The 18,755-nt window shown below is 39.2% G+C and overlaps 1 protein-coding gene across 2 annotated transcripts; it reads right to left on the bottom strand.

Annotated features, from left to right (window-relative positions):
- Window positions 1-24: 24 nt before the first annotated feature.
- On the bottom strand, window positions 25-16,916 carry dennd2db (DENN/MADD domain containing 2Db). 2 transcript variants are annotated; one of them, XM_071537176.1, is made up of 13 exons: window positions 16,838-16,916; window positions 12,976-13,080; window positions 10,795-10,964; window positions 8,868-8,980; window positions 7,918-7,987; window positions 7,709-7,786; window positions 6,229-6,369; window positions 4,420-4,568; window positions 3,631-3,802; window positions 3,230-3,280; window positions 2,429-2,510; window positions 1,396-1,638; window positions 25-164 (listed from the first exon to the last, which is right to left on the bottom strand). In XM_071537176.1, the coding sequence occupies exons 2-13, from the start codon at window positions 13,070-13,072 to the stop codon at window positions 76-78; spliced, it is 1,455 nt and encodes a 484-aa protein (XP_071393277.1). In that variant the 5' UTR covers window positions 13,073-13,080; window positions 16,838-16,916; the 3' UTR covers window positions 25-75. The 2 variants fall into 2 exon arrangements, with proteins under 2 accessions (XP_071393277.1, XP_071393278.1); XM_071537177.1 differs by lacking the exons at window positions 12,976-13,080; window positions 16,838-16,916 and having other exon boundaries at window positions 10,778-10,910.
- Between the last annotated feature and the right edge of the window lie 1,839 nt (window positions 16,917-18,755).

Genomic DNA, 18,755 nt, shown 5'->3' with positions numbered 1-18,755 from the left:
AACTTAGCAGCAAGGCAATCTGGAGCTCAGTGTAGTAACAGAAGCCATTTTCTGTGTAGTGTTTTCTCTCTCGCTTCACAGCTGAAAACCTCTCACCCAGCCGCTCTTGGCTTTCTCCTTCCTTTTCTTTTCTTGGTATTCTGAAACTCTCTTGTAAAAGAAACCTGAAACAATACATATTGAAACAAAGTTAGGGGAACAGTAGTGCAGATGTTGGAACATCCCTTTGTGTCCTCTGGGTGCTGCTTTAAAAACTTAACAGTGCAAAAACCAGGGAGTCATTGATTCCCAGTGCCATTAGATTATTTAATTTACACATGAAATCTTGTAGCCTCTTGTGCCTCTAAAACAACCATGTTTTTATGACAAATGGCTTTTTGTGGCACTATTTTTAGCTATTGACTCCCTGTCTGATCTTGTATGGTACATGTTGTGATTTGTTATGGATTTTACTGTGTTTTTATTGTTTCATGTGATTCTACTACAAACCCTGTCTACACACCAAATTTCCCTAACAGGACAATACGGTTTTGAAATATATTAAAATAACTGAAAATTGAGTTGAATTGACGTTCCCATTATTACCAAACATTTTGATAAAGGATTGCTCATGTATTTGTGCCATTTCTGTTAGTGCAACTCATTGCATTGTTTGAGGTTTTGGTTCCATACACATATTACCTTGCATATAAAATGACAGCATGGCAGGTGTTAAAGTGCAGACTATCAGCTTTAATATCAAGGCATTTTCAGCCATATGGACCGTTAAAGAACTACAGCCCTTTTGTTGTTTATGATCCTCCATTTGAGCATGCCAGAATTATTTGTACAGATTGATTTTAAATTGATCAAGAAGTCATTGTACAATGTGGTTGAAACTGTAACTACAATGAATGTGCTTCCCATAACCAACAGCAGACACTTAATATGTTAATGTCAGGCTCTCTTCCATGCCTTCATGTATTTCAGTATATTAATGAATAATTCAGCTGTAACTGTATGGAGTACATGATGTGCTAAATTGAGTAGACAAATGCCGACCTAAAATCATTTGCTCCAGCTAAAGAACTTAAAGAAAGCCAAGAATAACTTTGATTCTCCTATGGAACTGTCAAAAATTATAGTAACTCTTAAAAATTTACAAGTAAGTATTATTCAAATGTACATAAAATGAAACTTCATTTCTATGTTTACAGAAATACAAGGACTTTTTTCTAATTTTGTGAGGTGGGTGGTTGCATAGCACAACCTTGGCTGAACTGGTATCTGCAATAGACTGCATTTCTGGGAGAGTTTCAACAATGGTAAAACAAATGTTCAATGTAAGAGATTATTTCCTATTAATAACTAGCCCAGTATGTGGATAGTGTGCGTGTTGCTGGCTTGTCTTCAAACCTTCATTTGTGGCCGGCTGCTTCTCGAGCTCCTGGATGAACAGGTCAAACATCTGGGTCTTGATGAAGTCCTTGACAAAGGGCTGGTAGGCTTTGGACTCGACCGCCTTGCAGAAGCTTTTCTTCTGGAAAACTCCGGGCCGTCCGGCTCTGCTGCGATGTATATGATTTGACACGTGACCCACCGTCTTGATGAAAAATGACACAAAGGCCTCTGACACAACTGTGTTAAAGTCCTCTGGAGCTAGAGCTAGATGGGGAAACGGGCAAAGGTCAGAGGTGATGAAACTTTGTGGGGAAATTGGGTCATTGCAGCAGCAAATAGTGATAGGATACAGCAGTGAAAATATGAATACAATATCAGCACACAGACAACTGAAGATAAAATAAGCAATAAAAACTAAGAAAAATTAAACAAAGCAATAAAATAGAACGTAAACAATTGTGAGGTTATAAATGTATACAGACTTATTTTGATCAATTCTTACTATGTATTTCTTACAATTGACCCATGTAGATTGTTTATGAAACATTTAGAGAGAGTTTATGGAATGGTGATTCTACTGGTTTACATCAGCATTACTAAAAATGCAAACAAGCCATATCTTAATTAACAGAAGTGCCAATTTTTTTTTGGCAATCTCAGACATGTAACCTGGTTTGTTAGTGAAAACTTATTTTGCAGGTTTCTCAGTTTAAAGAGAGAAACCTTGGCAAGTCAGAGGGAGAAGTGAGATGAGATGTTTGCTTCTTGCAACATCTTAAATCATGAATCCTGATCATCCCTGGTCATCTTCCCAACAATTTCAACTAGATGAAATGTTTGCTGCATTTGCTTATTTACGAAAGAGTATTTACTCATATGTTGGGAGCAGTGACATTGTACAAAATCACAATCTCTGGACTGGATCTGAAGTCTCTCAGCAATTATGCCAACCCATTATCAATGTTGCCTTTCAGTTCATTAAAAAAGGTGGCAGGTCTGTCAGTCGGCATGATCCGCCAACACAGTTTTAATGTTGATGAAGACTCACTGGAGCTTTGTGTCCTGGCAGCCAGGGCCTCCAGTAAATCCTGCTGGAGCTTCTCTGGCAGGATGCTGCCTTCATCACCAATCTGACAGAAAACAAAGATGTTTTAAAGGAGAACTCCCCCCTTGGATCTTACACTGTTACATATCAATCTGTGATGTTCAATGCATTCCAGTAGTTATTTTGTACTTTTTTGGTGTACACACTTTGCTCCAGACAGGATAAAATTCCCATGTTTTTATATTAAAAAAAAAAGTGCACTTAAAAAGAACATAACAGCATTTTTGCTGAATTGTTTCTAATGAGACATTTTGATCAGATTCCACAAGTATGCATTAATGTGAGTAATATACATATAATAATATAAACATATTATTAATTATTATCATTATGGGCTTCAATGGAGAGTTTTAGTGCGTCATGGTCTTAATGCGGTTTCAGAGGCTTTTCCACCAATACAATTCTAGCAGAAACACTGAATACTTTCAATTGACTTATCAGTATCGCCTGCAAAAGCCCATATGGGTTGAACTCTACTCTGGAGTGAAATAAAGAGGATGCAGTGCAGAGGTACAGACATAACAGTGAGGTTAACACACAGCTATGACCATGTGATGGAAATGCTTTGCACATTTCCACTCCAGCGGCTTTCAAATAGAAATCATGGGAGTGATACAAGTTTAGCCCTGTAATGAGATAACATGATAAGAGATAAGTGGTTGGATGTTTTTTTTACTTGTTTTCCTAGTTTCATGGAGTGTGTGTGTGTGTGTGTGTGTGTGTGTTTTTCACCTAAATACTTACACTAGTCATGAATCTGTCCTTTGCTTTAGCTGACAAATCCACAATCAGCATCTGTTGAAAGGCCAGCAGAAGACAGCTTAAAAACCACAACATACACACACTCCTACCTCTCTATGCTCTAAGTAGGTTCAGCCCATAGTCCAGACAATCAGTGGCCAGGATGTCAAAACTACACCCAGCCCCAAACACTGGGAAGATATTACAGAAAATGATAATTTACATGATTTCCTAACATAAAAATCTTACTTCTACTTCTCCGGAGGACCCCGGAGGAGTCCTACCTATCTTACATATCAACACCAGTGTTAGACCCTCAAGCAACACCATCCCCCCCCATCCCCCGATTGCCGTCATCGAGCAACTCTCTCCATACCGGTGCCAACACACAAACGCAGACTTACATCACTCTGGTCTACAACATGGTCCAGCATGTTCCTCTGGACGCCCAGTAAGTATGGTGTGGGTGCCATGACAACGTCCATTAACACAGTGGGAACTATAGAAATGAAGGTGTGTTGCCATGTAAATGGGTTGAGCAGCGCAGCAACGGCATGGAGAACCTGGGATAAAGTACTGGAGATAGAACACAGAGACCACTGTTACTAGACAAGCACATTCTCGCTAATTTGGACCAAAAAAAGGTCACTGTCCAGTCAGGTGAGCCCACATGGAATAGGAATCTGGACCACACCTGGGGCACACAGGGTAGTGACACAACAGTACTCTGGCTTTGTTCACATGGGCACATCCTGAGCTTGATTAGTTTTGCTGGGGCCATCTGCGCTTTATGATGAGGAAGTATGATTGATCCACAGCACTTCACCACAGGTGATCAGTGGGGCCAAAGGACTCACCGCTGACTTTAGCAGGGTGACTCCACCATGACAGAGGAGGGTTGACTTCTCGATGTCCCTACATGTAGCCCATCATTGTTACCATCTAATAATATTGATATTTTAGCATCTGTTTCCTCTACATGAGCTGATGCTGATGTTCCAATTTGGTTTGCCTGGAAGAAAGTCCTTTCCAGCACCAAATTTCAGAGCAATGAAGGAAATGACTGCTGCAAGATGACTAAGATGACTATGGAAAAAAGCAACCGGACTATAGGTTTGAAAACACACAAAACCTTAACTTATCAATTTTCCTAACACAACATGACTCTTAAGGTACTTCAGAAACACACACACCTAAGTTCATCAGCACTGAAGATGATGCGTCGCTCCATGACAGCGGAGGCAAAGACGTGCAGCACTTCCTGGTCAGATAGGCAGCCAAACAGAGTACTGAAGTCCACATGCTCTAACCAGGAGTCACATGGTCGCGTCAGACTGATGATCTACACACACACAATTATTGAACAATGAATTCAAAGGTGAACCATCTCAATTTCTGACTGTATGGATATAAGGATATCAAAAGTCTACACACCCTTTAAATTTTCAAAAAATTTTAAACACCTTGATTGTGTAAGTTTGCACACCTTTCAATTAAAGCTGTATTATGCAATTTTTTTTACGCAACATCAACACTATGGTTGTTAGCAAAATATTATTTAACAAGTACATAATTTGTGATGAGCTGCTTTGATTTGCCAGCCAACAGAAACACTTGTTTGGCCATGCTGACCTCTGAGGAAAATAATCCAACATGGATTATTTTCTGTTGTTATAAAGTACAGTTAATGTTATCTTGCTAACATTAACAGTAGATTTAGATAACAGTAGATTGTTACTTAGTGATGATTTCTATACAATAATAGTGATGACATCAGCAGATGTTTTTTAAAAGCATGATTTTAAGTGGGTAACGTGAAAGTACTTTAACAAGTTACTTTTAATAAAGACTGACTTAGTAAAGTAACTAGTTATTATTTAGGGCAAGTACCTAAGTAAAGTAACTAGTTATTATTTAGGGCAAGTACCTAAGTAAAGTAACTAGTTATTATTTAGGGCAAGTACCTAAGTAAAGTAACTAGTTAGTTTCAAAAGTAACTTTCCCCAACACTGCTAACCACATAGCATAGCATCAGAGTTGATTGATTGCTACTTAGCAATGTTAACTGGCTAACCTAATGGCATAAAATAGGAGTCGATTGATAGCTAGTTAGCTACTTAACCAGCTGCTAAACAATGAATAAAGATTGATGCGAGGTTGTTCACGGGGTTGTTGTAATTTATTGTAGAATCCATGGTAGCTATCTTCTAGCAATCTCCTCTACCACAAGTTTAAAATGCCCGCTCTAGAGTGTGACATAAAGCAGAATGTCACATCCTTTTTCGTTGTGATGGGCGAAGAGAACTTGTTGGGTTAGGGTTCACTATAGAGATTAAACAGCAGAGGGGAACTGGGTGCTGCACAAATGACAACCATAGATGCTGCCCATAGGTCACTTTTGTAGTCACAGGCAAACTGTATCCAAGTAAGATGGATGGTTATCCCATGGTCCATGACATAATGTCAACTCTGCTGTTCTCTCTGTGGTGGTGGCTGTGATCAGGGGTAGATTTAAGGCCTTTGACGTCTTTTTATATTCCTCTCCTCATCTGAACCTTTCGACAATAACATCTTTAAGATTTGTGTTAGCTCATTGTTGTCAATGCTCGTCTCTGCACACTGATATACCCTATGCAACAACAAACTGAATCCTTGTTTTAATTGATCAAATTAGAATCACTTACATTCATTTCAGTTGGAGGCAAATTAGATTTGTGCATGCTTTCTAATGTGATTAGTTAAATCTGAACACAACACCCCCTAATTATAAGAGGCACACTTACGCAACCAATGTTTTTCATTTTTAAACACATTGTCAAAAATGAGCAGGATTTTGTTTTTACCTTTATTTTGTTATAATATCCAAATTATTGTTAAGTTTCAACTCAAGCTTAAGGCAATAACCACTAATGAGGACTTTTGATATCCACTGTTATGCCTAGATCAAGCGACAGTCGATAGGGTAGGACCATGAGGTTAGGTGAAATATGTGCCATCCTTGCCTCAGTGCCAGATTCGGGGATGAAACTCTTGATCTTGACAGTGTCTCCCGGTGCGGGGAAGGGGGCTTCCCTCAGACTCTGCATGAAGGGGTAGATCATTGCCATGGACTTCTGTCGACGTTTCTCTACCTCATCAAAGATCTGGAGAAACCGGTGGGAGAAACACAATACTGTCAAAATACACTAGGTGGACTAGGTGTACAGTAGACTCCTGGATCCATCTACATGTCAAAGGAGTCTTGACCAACATGCTTTCCTTTTACAAGTCTCCACTGATCAAAAAGACACCAGGCCATTTGGCCTCCTCTCACGTCTCTCGTCTGTCTCATGGGCCCACTACACTCAGACAGTGAAACTCAGAACCTTACCTCCAAAAGATTGAATTTTGTGTGATTTCATTATTAAATCTTGATTTGAACTTGATCTGGTATTAACCTTGATTTAATATTGATTTGATATCCAATTCAGGTTCTGTACTCACATATAAGAAATAAATGATATAAAAAATATCATGTTTGATATCATTCTTCTCAGGAATGACCAACATTTCACTAAGCTTTGTTGTATTGATGTATAATGCCTTGTGTGAATGCAGGACTAGAACCCGCCTGTCAATTTGAATTGACCAATTACAACAAATCACAGTCAGAGACTTGAACCTCTGACACCACCCCTGCCCTTCCATCTATAAACCATGGATTAAACAGCCCATTATTCTTGGATTTCCACAGCCTTGACAACACATGGCATGCTATCAAACTTCCCATTGGATTTCCACTGTCTTGCCAGACACATGGCATGGCTAAAAAGAAATCTATAATATAAGCACGCAAATAAAATATTAAGTAGGTAATACAATTTTAAAAAGAAATGGGAATAGTAAAAATAAGAAAACAATACAAACAATAAAAAAGAATATTAACAATGATGGCTTTATGTAAACATATGCTGCTGACAATTTCAACACTTAGACAGAGTGGCAGGTATCGGAAAGATTATTACAGATGTTATTGACACTATTGATATCTAAATCTAGGTATGTATAAACACATTGGCCATATTCTAAATACGTATATTGCTATATAAATACATTTAAAATAAATATAAACATGGTAAAAATAGCCCTAAATAATAATGCTTTGGGCTGGTTAACAGGTTGACTCATTATACTGTTTTGCTCCTCAGAGGGAACTCTGGCTCATTATACTCTCTTAGGAAAATGTCAAGTAGAGACCAAAACAAGTTCAACCTGTTTGCTTTTAACATGCGCCCACAACACCCATATACTCACACAACCTGAGTGGCTGTGTTTTACATGACTAAACGATTTCAAAGGGGAAAAAAATGGCATGTGTGACAACCAATTTATAAATGCGAGAATTTTTGCACTTTCTATAGGATTCATTTGTAATGAATCATGTGAAAATGTAAGGACATTGTGAAAGTAGTCAGCATCTTTGTGTGTGTGCCTGGATCTCACCTTAGAGAAGAGTCCAAAACAGGCCACTTGGCTAATGATGCAATAAGCTTCTGGAGGCCGCGCCCCTTTTCCATGAGGCTTCAGGAAGTTAACACAACAGACAGTATCATGAGAAACATGAGAGAAACCAAATAGCCTCAAGTACCTAAAATGAGTATAGGTGTAAAAACATACAACATGGACATACAGTATGTGCCCCATTCACTCACCAGTAATCTCCTGCAGTAGCCATTCCTCCTACTGCCATCAATCTCTGTCAGAACAAAGGAGAAGGTCTCACTGGAGAGAAGGAAAGAAAGAGAAGGCATGAGAGACAGCAAAGATATTAATGCAAAAACTGACTCTTCCATGAGTTTAAGTTGCACCTGTCTTAATTTATGTACTTTGCAACTTTTCCGTTTACTCTAGACTCCCCTGTGGAGCCTACAAATGTTTTTTTGGAGATATTTTGACAAACCCCATTTGGACTGTCTGTTAGCAGCAAGAGGCCGAGTAATGGGACTTTGGGAGTCAATATTCTTTGTGTGTCCAAGTACTACAGGCATGTAAGAGACATTATATATAGGTCCAAAACTGCCATACTTATCCTTCAATGTAGATCAATTGACTAAATTTGACTCAATCCATTCATGGCCACAAGAATGACACAGAGCAAAGATGTTGACAGTGTCCACAATTATAAAGAAAACCATATATCCAAATGAATATGACAAAAGTCTGATTTAATGGATTTTCATTTCAGGCTTCAAGGGAATAAAACTAGAAAAGAAAAAAATTAGGTGTAGGGTTTTGATATCCACTGTACCTAGACTAACGCCTTGACTGTATGAAGCATTATGAGTTCCAACAACTGGGATTGAGGCCATTCAAACGCACAAGTGCATATGCAGAGAAGCAGTGACAGAGCAGAAACCCAAGAGGCTGGGTGCCTGGCTAAACCGGTTTGTTTGTCAGAACATGAAGAAACTATCTGTCCCCATTAAAGTCAAAACTGTATTGTTAGCTCTTGGGTAGGACAGTGAGAAACTAGATAGATAATGTCACCTGATGACAGTACACAGAGCGTGGCTGTATACAGCAGACACACAACAATTATAAGAGTACAATAGAATAATCCAGACATAGTGTAGTCTATGACAACAGATGCAGTATTTTGTACCTATGATATTCTGTTAGTGGGGCCCAGTCGACTCCCTCAGGGAAACAGAACAGTGTGATGGCTTTCAGTGACTTCTCCTCCTCCTCCCTCTGGGAATGACACATGTCTGTTTGCTACAACACACACACACACACACACACACACACACACACACACACGTACACAGAGTGTGGCTACAGTTATCCACCTGCAATTTTTTGAAGCATACAGTGCCTTGAGGCCTGAAAACACATCAAAATCAGATTTAACGCGTGCGTAGATGTTTGATATCCACTGTATCTGGAAAAACCAGTTTGTCTTTGTGTATTTATGGTTACAAAACCTGTACTTTTGCACAGCTTCCTTTTATATCACCAAAGGGAGTTCTGTGTTAAAGACTGCCAACCCTGCTACTGGCTTTAAGTTTTGATTGTTTGACAATGTTTTCCATTCTCAAATTGATCACCTGAGCTTTCAGACAAGGGACCTCATTTATAGAATGGTCGTAGGATGAATTGTGATAAGCGTATGTATAAAGTCGGTATAACAGTTGGTGGTTATACTGGAACTACAGTTTACTCACTCGTCAACGTTACAGTGTAACAGTTACAGTAACAGTTATTCATCCTCGGACACTCTAGTGTCGAAAGTACAAAATGGTTTATTTACAATTCCACAGGTGAATCCAAGAGATAGCACTTGTTAAACACAGGAGTAAAAATCTGAATAAATGTAGCAAAGTAGTGGCAATGTGATAGCGTTAAGAAAACTGTATATCTCCAGTCCACTCACATATATCCAACCGTCACAAAACGTCTGTCTAAACGTACAGTTTTTGTCTTTAGAAACATAAACAAATGCAAGACACAGGCTAGGGAGTTTCTTAAAGAGACACATCTTTGAGAACAATACATCGTTCTCAAAGATTTATTATTACTAAAGTTTCACTACAAGGAACTAGCCTATACTACACTAAGCAAAGAGGTAAATAATTATCATCCGCAGGCAATTATTTGAGGAAATTTGAGAAAAACAGGTTAATGTAGGCAAGTATATTAAAGGCTCTGATATGTTGCTCTCCACAGGTAATGACTAAATTTAGAGTAAGGCTAAGAAAGGATAGGACAGTTAAGTATTTAGATACTGTAAGTACGGCTGCAACTAACAATTATTTTCATTGTCGATTAATCTGACGGTTATTTTCTCGATTAATCGATTAGTTGTTTGGTCCATAAAATGTCAGAAAATGGTGAAAAATGTGGATCAGTGTTTCCCAAAGCCCAAGATGACGTTCTCAAATGTCTTGTTTTGTCCACAACCCAAAGATATTCAGTTTACTGTCATAGAGGAGGAAAGAAACCAGAAAATATTCACATTTAAGAAGCTGGAATCAGAGAATTTTGACTTCTTTTTCTTAAAAAATTACTAGATTTAATCGATACCGATTAATCGATTATCAAAATAGTTGGCGATTAATTTAATAGTTGACAACTAATCGATTAATCGATGCAGCTCTAACTGTAAATATTAATTCTATTCTAGGAGAGGAAAGAAAAAACTGAAAAAATCTCTAATATAGGTTTGGCTCATACAACACTAATTGAGCTCCAATCACAGGACAAAATTGGAAAGTTTGTTCAGGTGCACTCAAATAGTTCATTTGTAATTCATAGATTGAGGGTGCGTACAACAGACATACACAATTTTCAGTGGTTGCAGCCCATTTTGTAAATATTGCTTACGTCCATTTCAAAAAATGTGCGTATGTTAAAGTTACAGAACATTTTTATAACCGTAGTTATAAAAAGGTCTGTGCAAGGTATTGACACTGTAATGCAAAGGACCAATGTTTAGAGTTACAATGGGTTATGAAAGTTAGAAAAAGCTTATTTTCTATTATAGCATAGGAAAGTACATCTAGAATCAACTACCTAACTAACCAGCCAACCTTTGGGAACTGGTAGATGATCTGCGGTTCATAGGAGCCCTCTAGTTTCCTGCGCCGCAGACTGACCACCACTAGGTACTCAAAGAAGAACTGGCTGCTGGAGTGCGTTTGGTCCAGCGCTGGAGGCGCCGAGGTGGGTGAGGAGGTGGCGGCTGACTCTCTTCCATCTCCTAATCCGTAAGAAAAAAGTATATCATTTAATGTGTGTGGGGGGGGGGGGGATAGATTTCTGTGTTCATGACGAAAGAGGAATTGAGCGTTCAAGGCTTTAGTTTTGAATCGACTGCTCTTGCATTATGAATCACACCTTATAGTGTTGGACTATACTTTTATAAAACTTGTTTCTGTTCTTCTCAGCCAACCGTTGCTTGATTGAGAGGACAGTTAGAATGATTAATAATGGACTAAATGGTGTTTGGTATAAATGCTTCTCTATGCACGTCTTGAACAGTTATGATATTTTTTCAACAACAATTTTGAAATTAAAAGGCATCACACACCCACACACAGACATAGACAACAGAGAAAACAGGTGAACCAGCAGGAAACTACTAGGAACTAGAACTAGGAAGTGGAGTTTGCCGCTGTATTTGTGGGAACAGTGAAAAAGCTGACTTGTCCGTCTGGTTATGTCACAATGATACACAAACACATAATTGCAGAAGACTGCGGCTAAGTCCCAGAAGCTGAAAAACCAAGCGCATGTTTGTCTGGTGACAGTATGACAGTAGTGATGATGCATTTCTGTTCTTACTGTAGCTGGCAAATTTTGCTTTTGATAGATATAAACAAAACATAAGACATGTCAGTAGGGTAAAGGGGCATTTTAGCGAAAAGCAAAGCCAATTTATTTTGTGCATAAGGACATACACAATTTGTCCTTTGCATGCCCTTTGAGAGGTGACAATTTGTCCTCTTAGTGATGTCATCGGGAAATGAAAAATAATATCAAGCAGAAAATGAAACAAATAGCATAGTTTCAAGCAGGGTTAAGCAAGGTTTTTAAGTTTTGGGTTTTTTTTTTTATAAATGTTTAGTTTTAGTTTATTTTTGTATTTAGTTTGAGTTCTAGTTTTAGTCTTTTAGTAGGGGTGGTATTTTTTAAAAGGTATAATGATAAAATTTCAGAACAGGTATTGTGCAATACAAACAATAAATCATAAATTCTTTTGAAAATGTATTTACGTAATAATTTTTTCAATACCTCCTTAACCTAACTTTGGGACCACTTGGTTTCATTGTGCACAAATGAAATTCTCAACAGCAATCTGAATTCAGACTATTTAGCTTAAAGCCTTGAATGAATTAATCACAGACAGATCTTCACCCGTCGTTGCATCTTTTGTTTTGGAACCATACTTTGGTGGTTAGATATTACGTAAAAAACACATCATGGAGGACACAAGAATGCACAAAAACGCATATCGAGAGAGAGTCCTGGTTTTCCGTGCTACCACCTAGTTAATGCCATTCACCTGGCGTCCCAGGTCTAAACCAGTTCCTATTAGATGACTAGAATGACAACCAGAAGGGCTGTGGGTCCTGAAGACTGGAATTGGGAACCATTGGTCTATAGTCATACTACCTTAGAAAGTTGTTTTATATACTTTGTTCAGTAAATAAGTGAACTAAGGGTTGGAGGAAAAATCTTGGAAAATGAATTGCACTGATGGTGGATACCAAATACAGCTGAACTGTATTATGGGTGAAATGCAGTGGGTATGTGTGGGTGAGTAAAGTGAACAGATCGCATCAGTACTGAATAAGGCAGGAGCAGTGTTTTCCCATCATTACTCAACCAGTGGCTGGTTATTCTCAGTAACAACTAACTAGCAAAAATGTAGCCCCTCAAATGCAGAAAATCATGTTCACCATAGATTTGGTCCATATTCAGTTTCAGATCAAATTCAGATCAATGTTTAAGTCAAAATAAGGAATAAATCCCTCACTTATTGACTGTTCAAATCAAAATACAAACTCTAACAGTCATTGTATCATTTGTCATCCTGTACAAACGCCTGTCTACATGTGAGACTAATGATGCTGGTTTAATATAGTGCTAACATGACCAAGGACTGGACTCGAGCAGGTGCTGACATCCAAGCAGAACAGACAGATCAAAAGGAATGAGATGGTCAGAACTACTGTCTACTACTAATTACTGTCAAAAAAATGACTCACTGTCTCTGGAGAGCTTCTCCTGTAATGAAGTAAACATGGAACTGAGACGCTTCATTGGTCCATGATCCCTAGAATCCAACTCAGATACACCAGACATACTGGACCCTGCAGAGGAAGGAGGGAGTTATTACGGGAAAGGACTGACGGAAGTGTCTGTGGAAACCTCCGGGAGTTTCCCCGATATGCTGGTAAGTCCCAACAGGAAGGAGGATGCCTGTCCAATCAAGCCAGACCTAACATGACCATCAAAAAGTTTTTGGTTCAAGACATCAAGACTTTTGTTTGCAGATAGGGTTTAAACACACAGGGTTTTAACAACAATTACAACACAATACAGACATAACAGAAAAGCATCATAAATCAATAGATTGCCACAACATACACGGAGCGCTGAAGCCTAGAACTACCACAGATAGACAGACACCCCCATTCATACCTGTGGGCAATTCAGTCTCCAATCCACCTAACTGTGGGAGGAAACCCAGGAGAACATTGGGAGAACATGCAAACACCACACAGAGAGGACCAGGAATCAAACCTTCATCTACAGCAGGACATTCTCACTCCTAGTTTTGCGTTTTGTATTAGGCCCGTTTAGGCTATATGAACATTTGTGATATGTAAAGAACAGATAATATCCCATGTATTTTGACTGAAGCCTATTTGTTGACAGGTGGCATGGATTGACGGAGTGCAATGCATGGAAATATTGCAAAACAGTCCATCAAAAAAGTTGAAAATAGTTGAACTTTTGACAGAGGTAATTCGCTAACCGACCAATTAAATTTCCAATTAAAGACCACTTCAAAACATTCCAAGACACATCCACAACAACCCAACCTAGGTGGTTTGATCATTATCATTACTGCAATGACATAGAATATTATGATTCCTCCACTTATATATCATACCAGTTGTTTTACTCAGTTAAGTGCAGAAAATAAAAAAGCATTTTTGCTGCCTTTTGCATTTGGGTTGACACCACAGGAAAAGAAAGAGAGATTCCTTTTTGCTTTCAGTTTGTCAATACAGAGGAGTTAAGTGCTGCAAACGTGTGGACAGGCTCTGACTTCCGCACAGGATGGACCTCCATTTCAGAGTAAAAGCCTTAGTGTTTGTCCGTTTGAACCAGGTTGTGAAACGGTAATGACCAAACTTGTCGGCCCGTAGGTCTGAATAAATAACGTTAAAACTACACTATAACGTTTTTTTTAAGCTTCACAGCTTCCTTTTTACGTAAATGTAAAAATGTAGCCTACTTGAGAGACCAGAGTTACATCAGAATAATGTTTTATTTAAAAAAATTCTCCAGTGCCCTGAAAACAATTCAACCTCATCTACAGGCTCATAATCATGTGCACTTGGATGTCTACCCCCACGTTTATTTACCACAATCTGTCAGACTGAATCAATTCAATTCAGATGTGTATTTATTGACCTAGAGCCACAAGAAACAGCTCTATCCCCATTCCTTTTCACTTTTTTCCATGGCACAGCCAAGGGCATCACGCGGCAAATTCAGGTCAGTCAGTCAGGCAGTCAGGCAACGCTTAGTGAGATGTTGCTTCGTAAGGTGGCCTCTAGAGGGCGTCTTTGACTAAGAGATGGCCTCGAGTCTCTTGACAGAGGAAACAAATCCAGGCTATATCCAGGGGGTCATTGGGCCGGAACGCACCGGTACGCTGTTCCAGGAGTGAATTTGACAACATTATGCGTGGTCCGGTTCTGAAAAAATGAATACAGAGCAGTAGCGGTGGTTGTACCCGTTTTAGGAGCTTAAACTACTGGCTTGGTTCATTTTATGACCAAAGTTTTCCAGCTGGGCGGTGTTTGGACCTTCGGGCCAATCACGATGCTTAAAAACGGAAAACTCCACTCAATCGGGATGCCAGGCCACATTAAACAAACGCGTGTGTGTTGTGAAAATGTCGAGATAGAAGAAACTAAACATTATTTCATATTTTCAACCCAATGTGACTGATAAAACAATGTGTTCAAGTGAATTTTACTTTTGAAGAGTAGCACCGTTATGAGTGAAGCTAGGCTACCATATTTTTTGCCTCTCCCACCATGTTGACAGCCCAATGGACAGAAATAATTGTGTCCTTTTTCCGACGGATCAGTGTGGCCGCAGCTAGTGGAATTCAACACACACGCCGTGGGCCTGTACAGGATCTGTACTTGTTACACCTCTGACCACAGAGATAAACAGGAACTAGCCACATAGGCTGAAGTTTTCTAATGCTGCTGCCCTAGTCAGCTGTATATTGCTGAGAGTGACTCAACATACCAGAAAGCAACCAAATTTTTTGTGGAATGGTTGAACTTATTTTGCATTATTATTTGTTAGGATTTTGTTACATTTTTCCATGATGACAATCGAATTTCCCCCATTGGGATTAACAAAGCTCTAGCACTGCCATGACTTTTTCATTAATTTCCTGTTTACAGACTGGATGCAGCAGCAGTGTGTTGTTGACCCCTACAGTGGCCATATACAGGCAAAGCAATGTTGTGGAATTATTAAATGGGGCCATACTATGTAAGATAACTAAAGTCAACAGTACAGCCATGTAGGCCTAAGTAAAAGAAATGTGTATCAGTCAAGGTCAGCTTGTCTGCTAGTAAACAAATCCATGTTTCAAGAATACAGCCAAATTTAAAAACCATGGACAAAACCTTCAGTAAATGTATCCTATTAATTCTTATAATTTACGACTATGAACATTTTTATACGGATGTCAGGGATTCTTTTTCTCGAAAATAACAAAAGGATAGTCACCACACAAAGCCAAGTCACTGGCTCAATGTTTTAACTATCAGAACTCCCCAAATAAAGACTATAACATTTTGTAACACATTTTTTTCAGACCCTATATCATCAACACAATGGAATGAATCGTAATGTCCTACAAATGCACTGATCATGGAGCTACAATGTCATTTATTCAGTGTTGGTTAAAAGTGATAAAAACCATCGTTGTCTTCATCCTAACATTGTTAGGACTCTTGGCTTGTTCCCTTGACGTCTGTTCAACTAGCTTGTTACTTTTCTAGGCTAACGTTAGCTAGTTTACTTTAAAAGCAAGCATTGAAGCTTAAAAAAAGCTTTATAGCGTAGCTTTAAGGTTACTTATTCAAACCCACGGGCTGACAAGTTTCATTGCCACCCTCGTCTATGCTCTGTTGGGACAGGAAGAAAATTTACCAACTTGGTTCAAACGGACAAACAATAACGCTTTTAATCTGAAATTGAGTCAGAGCCTGTCCTGTCCTGTCCTGTCGTGTCCACACCTCCGCAACTTCACTCTGTATGACCAACTAAACGCAAAAGGGGGAAACGCACATAGCTCTTTGCTTTTCTGTGGTGTCAACTCAAATACAAAGAGCACCGACATGAGTAGAACAATTGGTACGCTCGTGCCCGTGTATAGAAGTCGTGGACATTTTAATTTATCAGGTAGCTACTGGACCGTAATGATACTACTTGAAAATAAAAATAAAAATAATGCGCCACTAGCAAGATGAATTAGAAGTTATGAAAGAGATCGAAACACTCACGTGTTTTCTCTCTCGTCATACTTTAGGCATGCCAGAGGCTTTGGTACGCCAGGGGATTCTCCTGGTCCGCAGCTGGGTGATACCGCAAGTTTAACTGCGGAAGCCGACTATGTACCGACAAGTGAAGCTTACGCAGGTTAGGTTACATAGCAGCAGGTGCACCGGTAGGCTAGATGACTACATAAATAAGCTATGCCATCACACATAACCATAGATATATATCCACACTGGTCCTGTCCTGAAAAAAAATGTGAAAAGGTTAGGTAACACAATTTGATACACTTATTGTTATTTCACTTACCTAGGAGAAGAAAGCCCGCTCTGTCTGTCCTCTTCAGCTCCGGGAGCTCGATCTCCAACGCCTGACTGAAGTGACTGGTCTAATTTCGCGTAGCCACACCTCCATGTTTGGAGAAATTCAAGCAGTTGTTAGAAAAAGAAAGTTAGAAAAGGGCGGAGTCGCTGTGGGCTGCGGGCGTGCTTCACACCAGTGCCGCACAGACGCTTTAAGGGGCAGGAGCAAAAAAAAAAAAGAAGGGGGCACCTCTTCCACCCGCACCAACCCTAACCCACCTGTGCTGAATTAGGTCACGCACCATGTAACATGCTTGGTCGTGTCTTAGCTTACATTAGCTTTAGGTTGCTCCAAGATAGCATGACAGAGCCAGACAACGTCAGTATTGGGATTTCACACATGTACCACTTTATTCACCTATACTTGTCAACCGTACAATGCCTGGTCTTTACGGCACTATAATCTCTCAACATACATGTAGATTGATATAGTTAAACACTACCAAACCGTTACTGAAGAGACAAGCTACTCGTGGGAAGAACAGACTGGGAGTAGTACTCAACCTGTTGCTGTAACTCAGTGTCAGTAAAAACAAGGAGCGCCACCCAGTGACTTAATCTATTACTGCAACCAAACAATGTTCCAAAAGCATAGTAGGCATATTTCTGAGAAGGCACTTTTTCATTTTCTTTGCTAGTGTTGTTACAAGGGCCTAATATTCGGAGCTTAAACCCCGAATATTTTGAGATTATATTTTTGATCAGTTAATATGCAGTCCTAAGTGAAATTTTACATTGTTCAAGATTTCTGTCGCCTCTCACCATCCACGCTCCATTGTGAGCGCTGTCTACACAGAGATCTGCAAACCCTCCCTCCTTTCCAGGTTAAAATATGAATAAAATATTAGACTGATTATAAGCTACTTTGAGAAAATAACACAGAGCTAGCTGGCAAATACTTACTTTCTTATTTGTTTTCTTAATTACAGTGTTGAGGCCAAGACAGCACAGCAGTTTCGCTATACGTAGATGCTGCCTGGATGTTGCAGGATGCAATTTATCTAGGCCAGTAGGTGGCGCATGGCCTTTCTTAACTGCTAAATTTAAGTCTGTTTACTTATAGGCTATAGCCAACTTCTCTAATCTAAACCACTTGTTAAATTCATTTAAGACAAGTAAAAATCTTCATTAACCTTCATTAAAGTCTGCCTTAACACCAACATAATCTGTTGCTAAATAAAATTGATTGAATAGGCGTAAACGAACTGCTAAATGAAAAAATTAAGATACTTTTAAAAGGGAACCACCTAATCAACCAACACTATGAACACATGTAGTATAACTCACAAATACACACACACACTTTAAGCAAGATCAGTCTAGAGTGCTAGCTGACACAGACCAACAGTCCACTGTTGTACTCTATAGAAGGTGACATCACCTGGCACCAAAGACCTGGGGCACGTTCAGTTGCCCCAGAAGGTAGCAAAATGTAGCAAACAGGAACTTTAAAAGGAAACGGTAGTGCATGGCATTCAAGGAGGAACATATCCTTCATCTGGAAACATTTTGCACCGTAGAAAAACGGTGCAAACTTTGCCCCAGCCAGATGGCCAGTTCAGTACCCTACTTTTCACCATTAGATGTCAGGCATCCCCACAGATTTGGGTTTGGAGTTTAGTTTTATTTCCTCCAAAAGTAAGGATTAAAGTCTCATGATGGCAAAATTCCTTTCTGTTTTGTGATCTAACACAGCGCTTATAATATATATATATATCAGTGAATATTCACTTCCTCAAAAGTAAAACCTGCTGAAAGAAGCTGAATATGTAGATGAGGCCATGAGGCAGATGGTTTGGGGATGCCTATCAGCAAATCAACATCAACAGTTGTATAAAATAAAATTTTGATGCAACAAATACACC

This window comes from Centroberyx affinis, unplaced genomic scaffold, assembly GCF_046629955.1.
Source record: "Centroberyx affinis isolate AG114_WGS23_722 - 3 ecotype Tasmania unplaced genomic scaffold, CSIRO-AGI_Caff_v1 ptg002987l_1, whole genome shotgun sequence".
Classification (NCBI taxonomy): Eukaryota; Metazoa; Chordata; class Actinopteri; order Beryciformes; family Berycidae; genus Centroberyx; species Centroberyx affinis.
The sequence above is the reverse complement of the archived record's forward strand: the minus strand, read 5'-3'. Positions and strand labels throughout refer to the sequence as shown.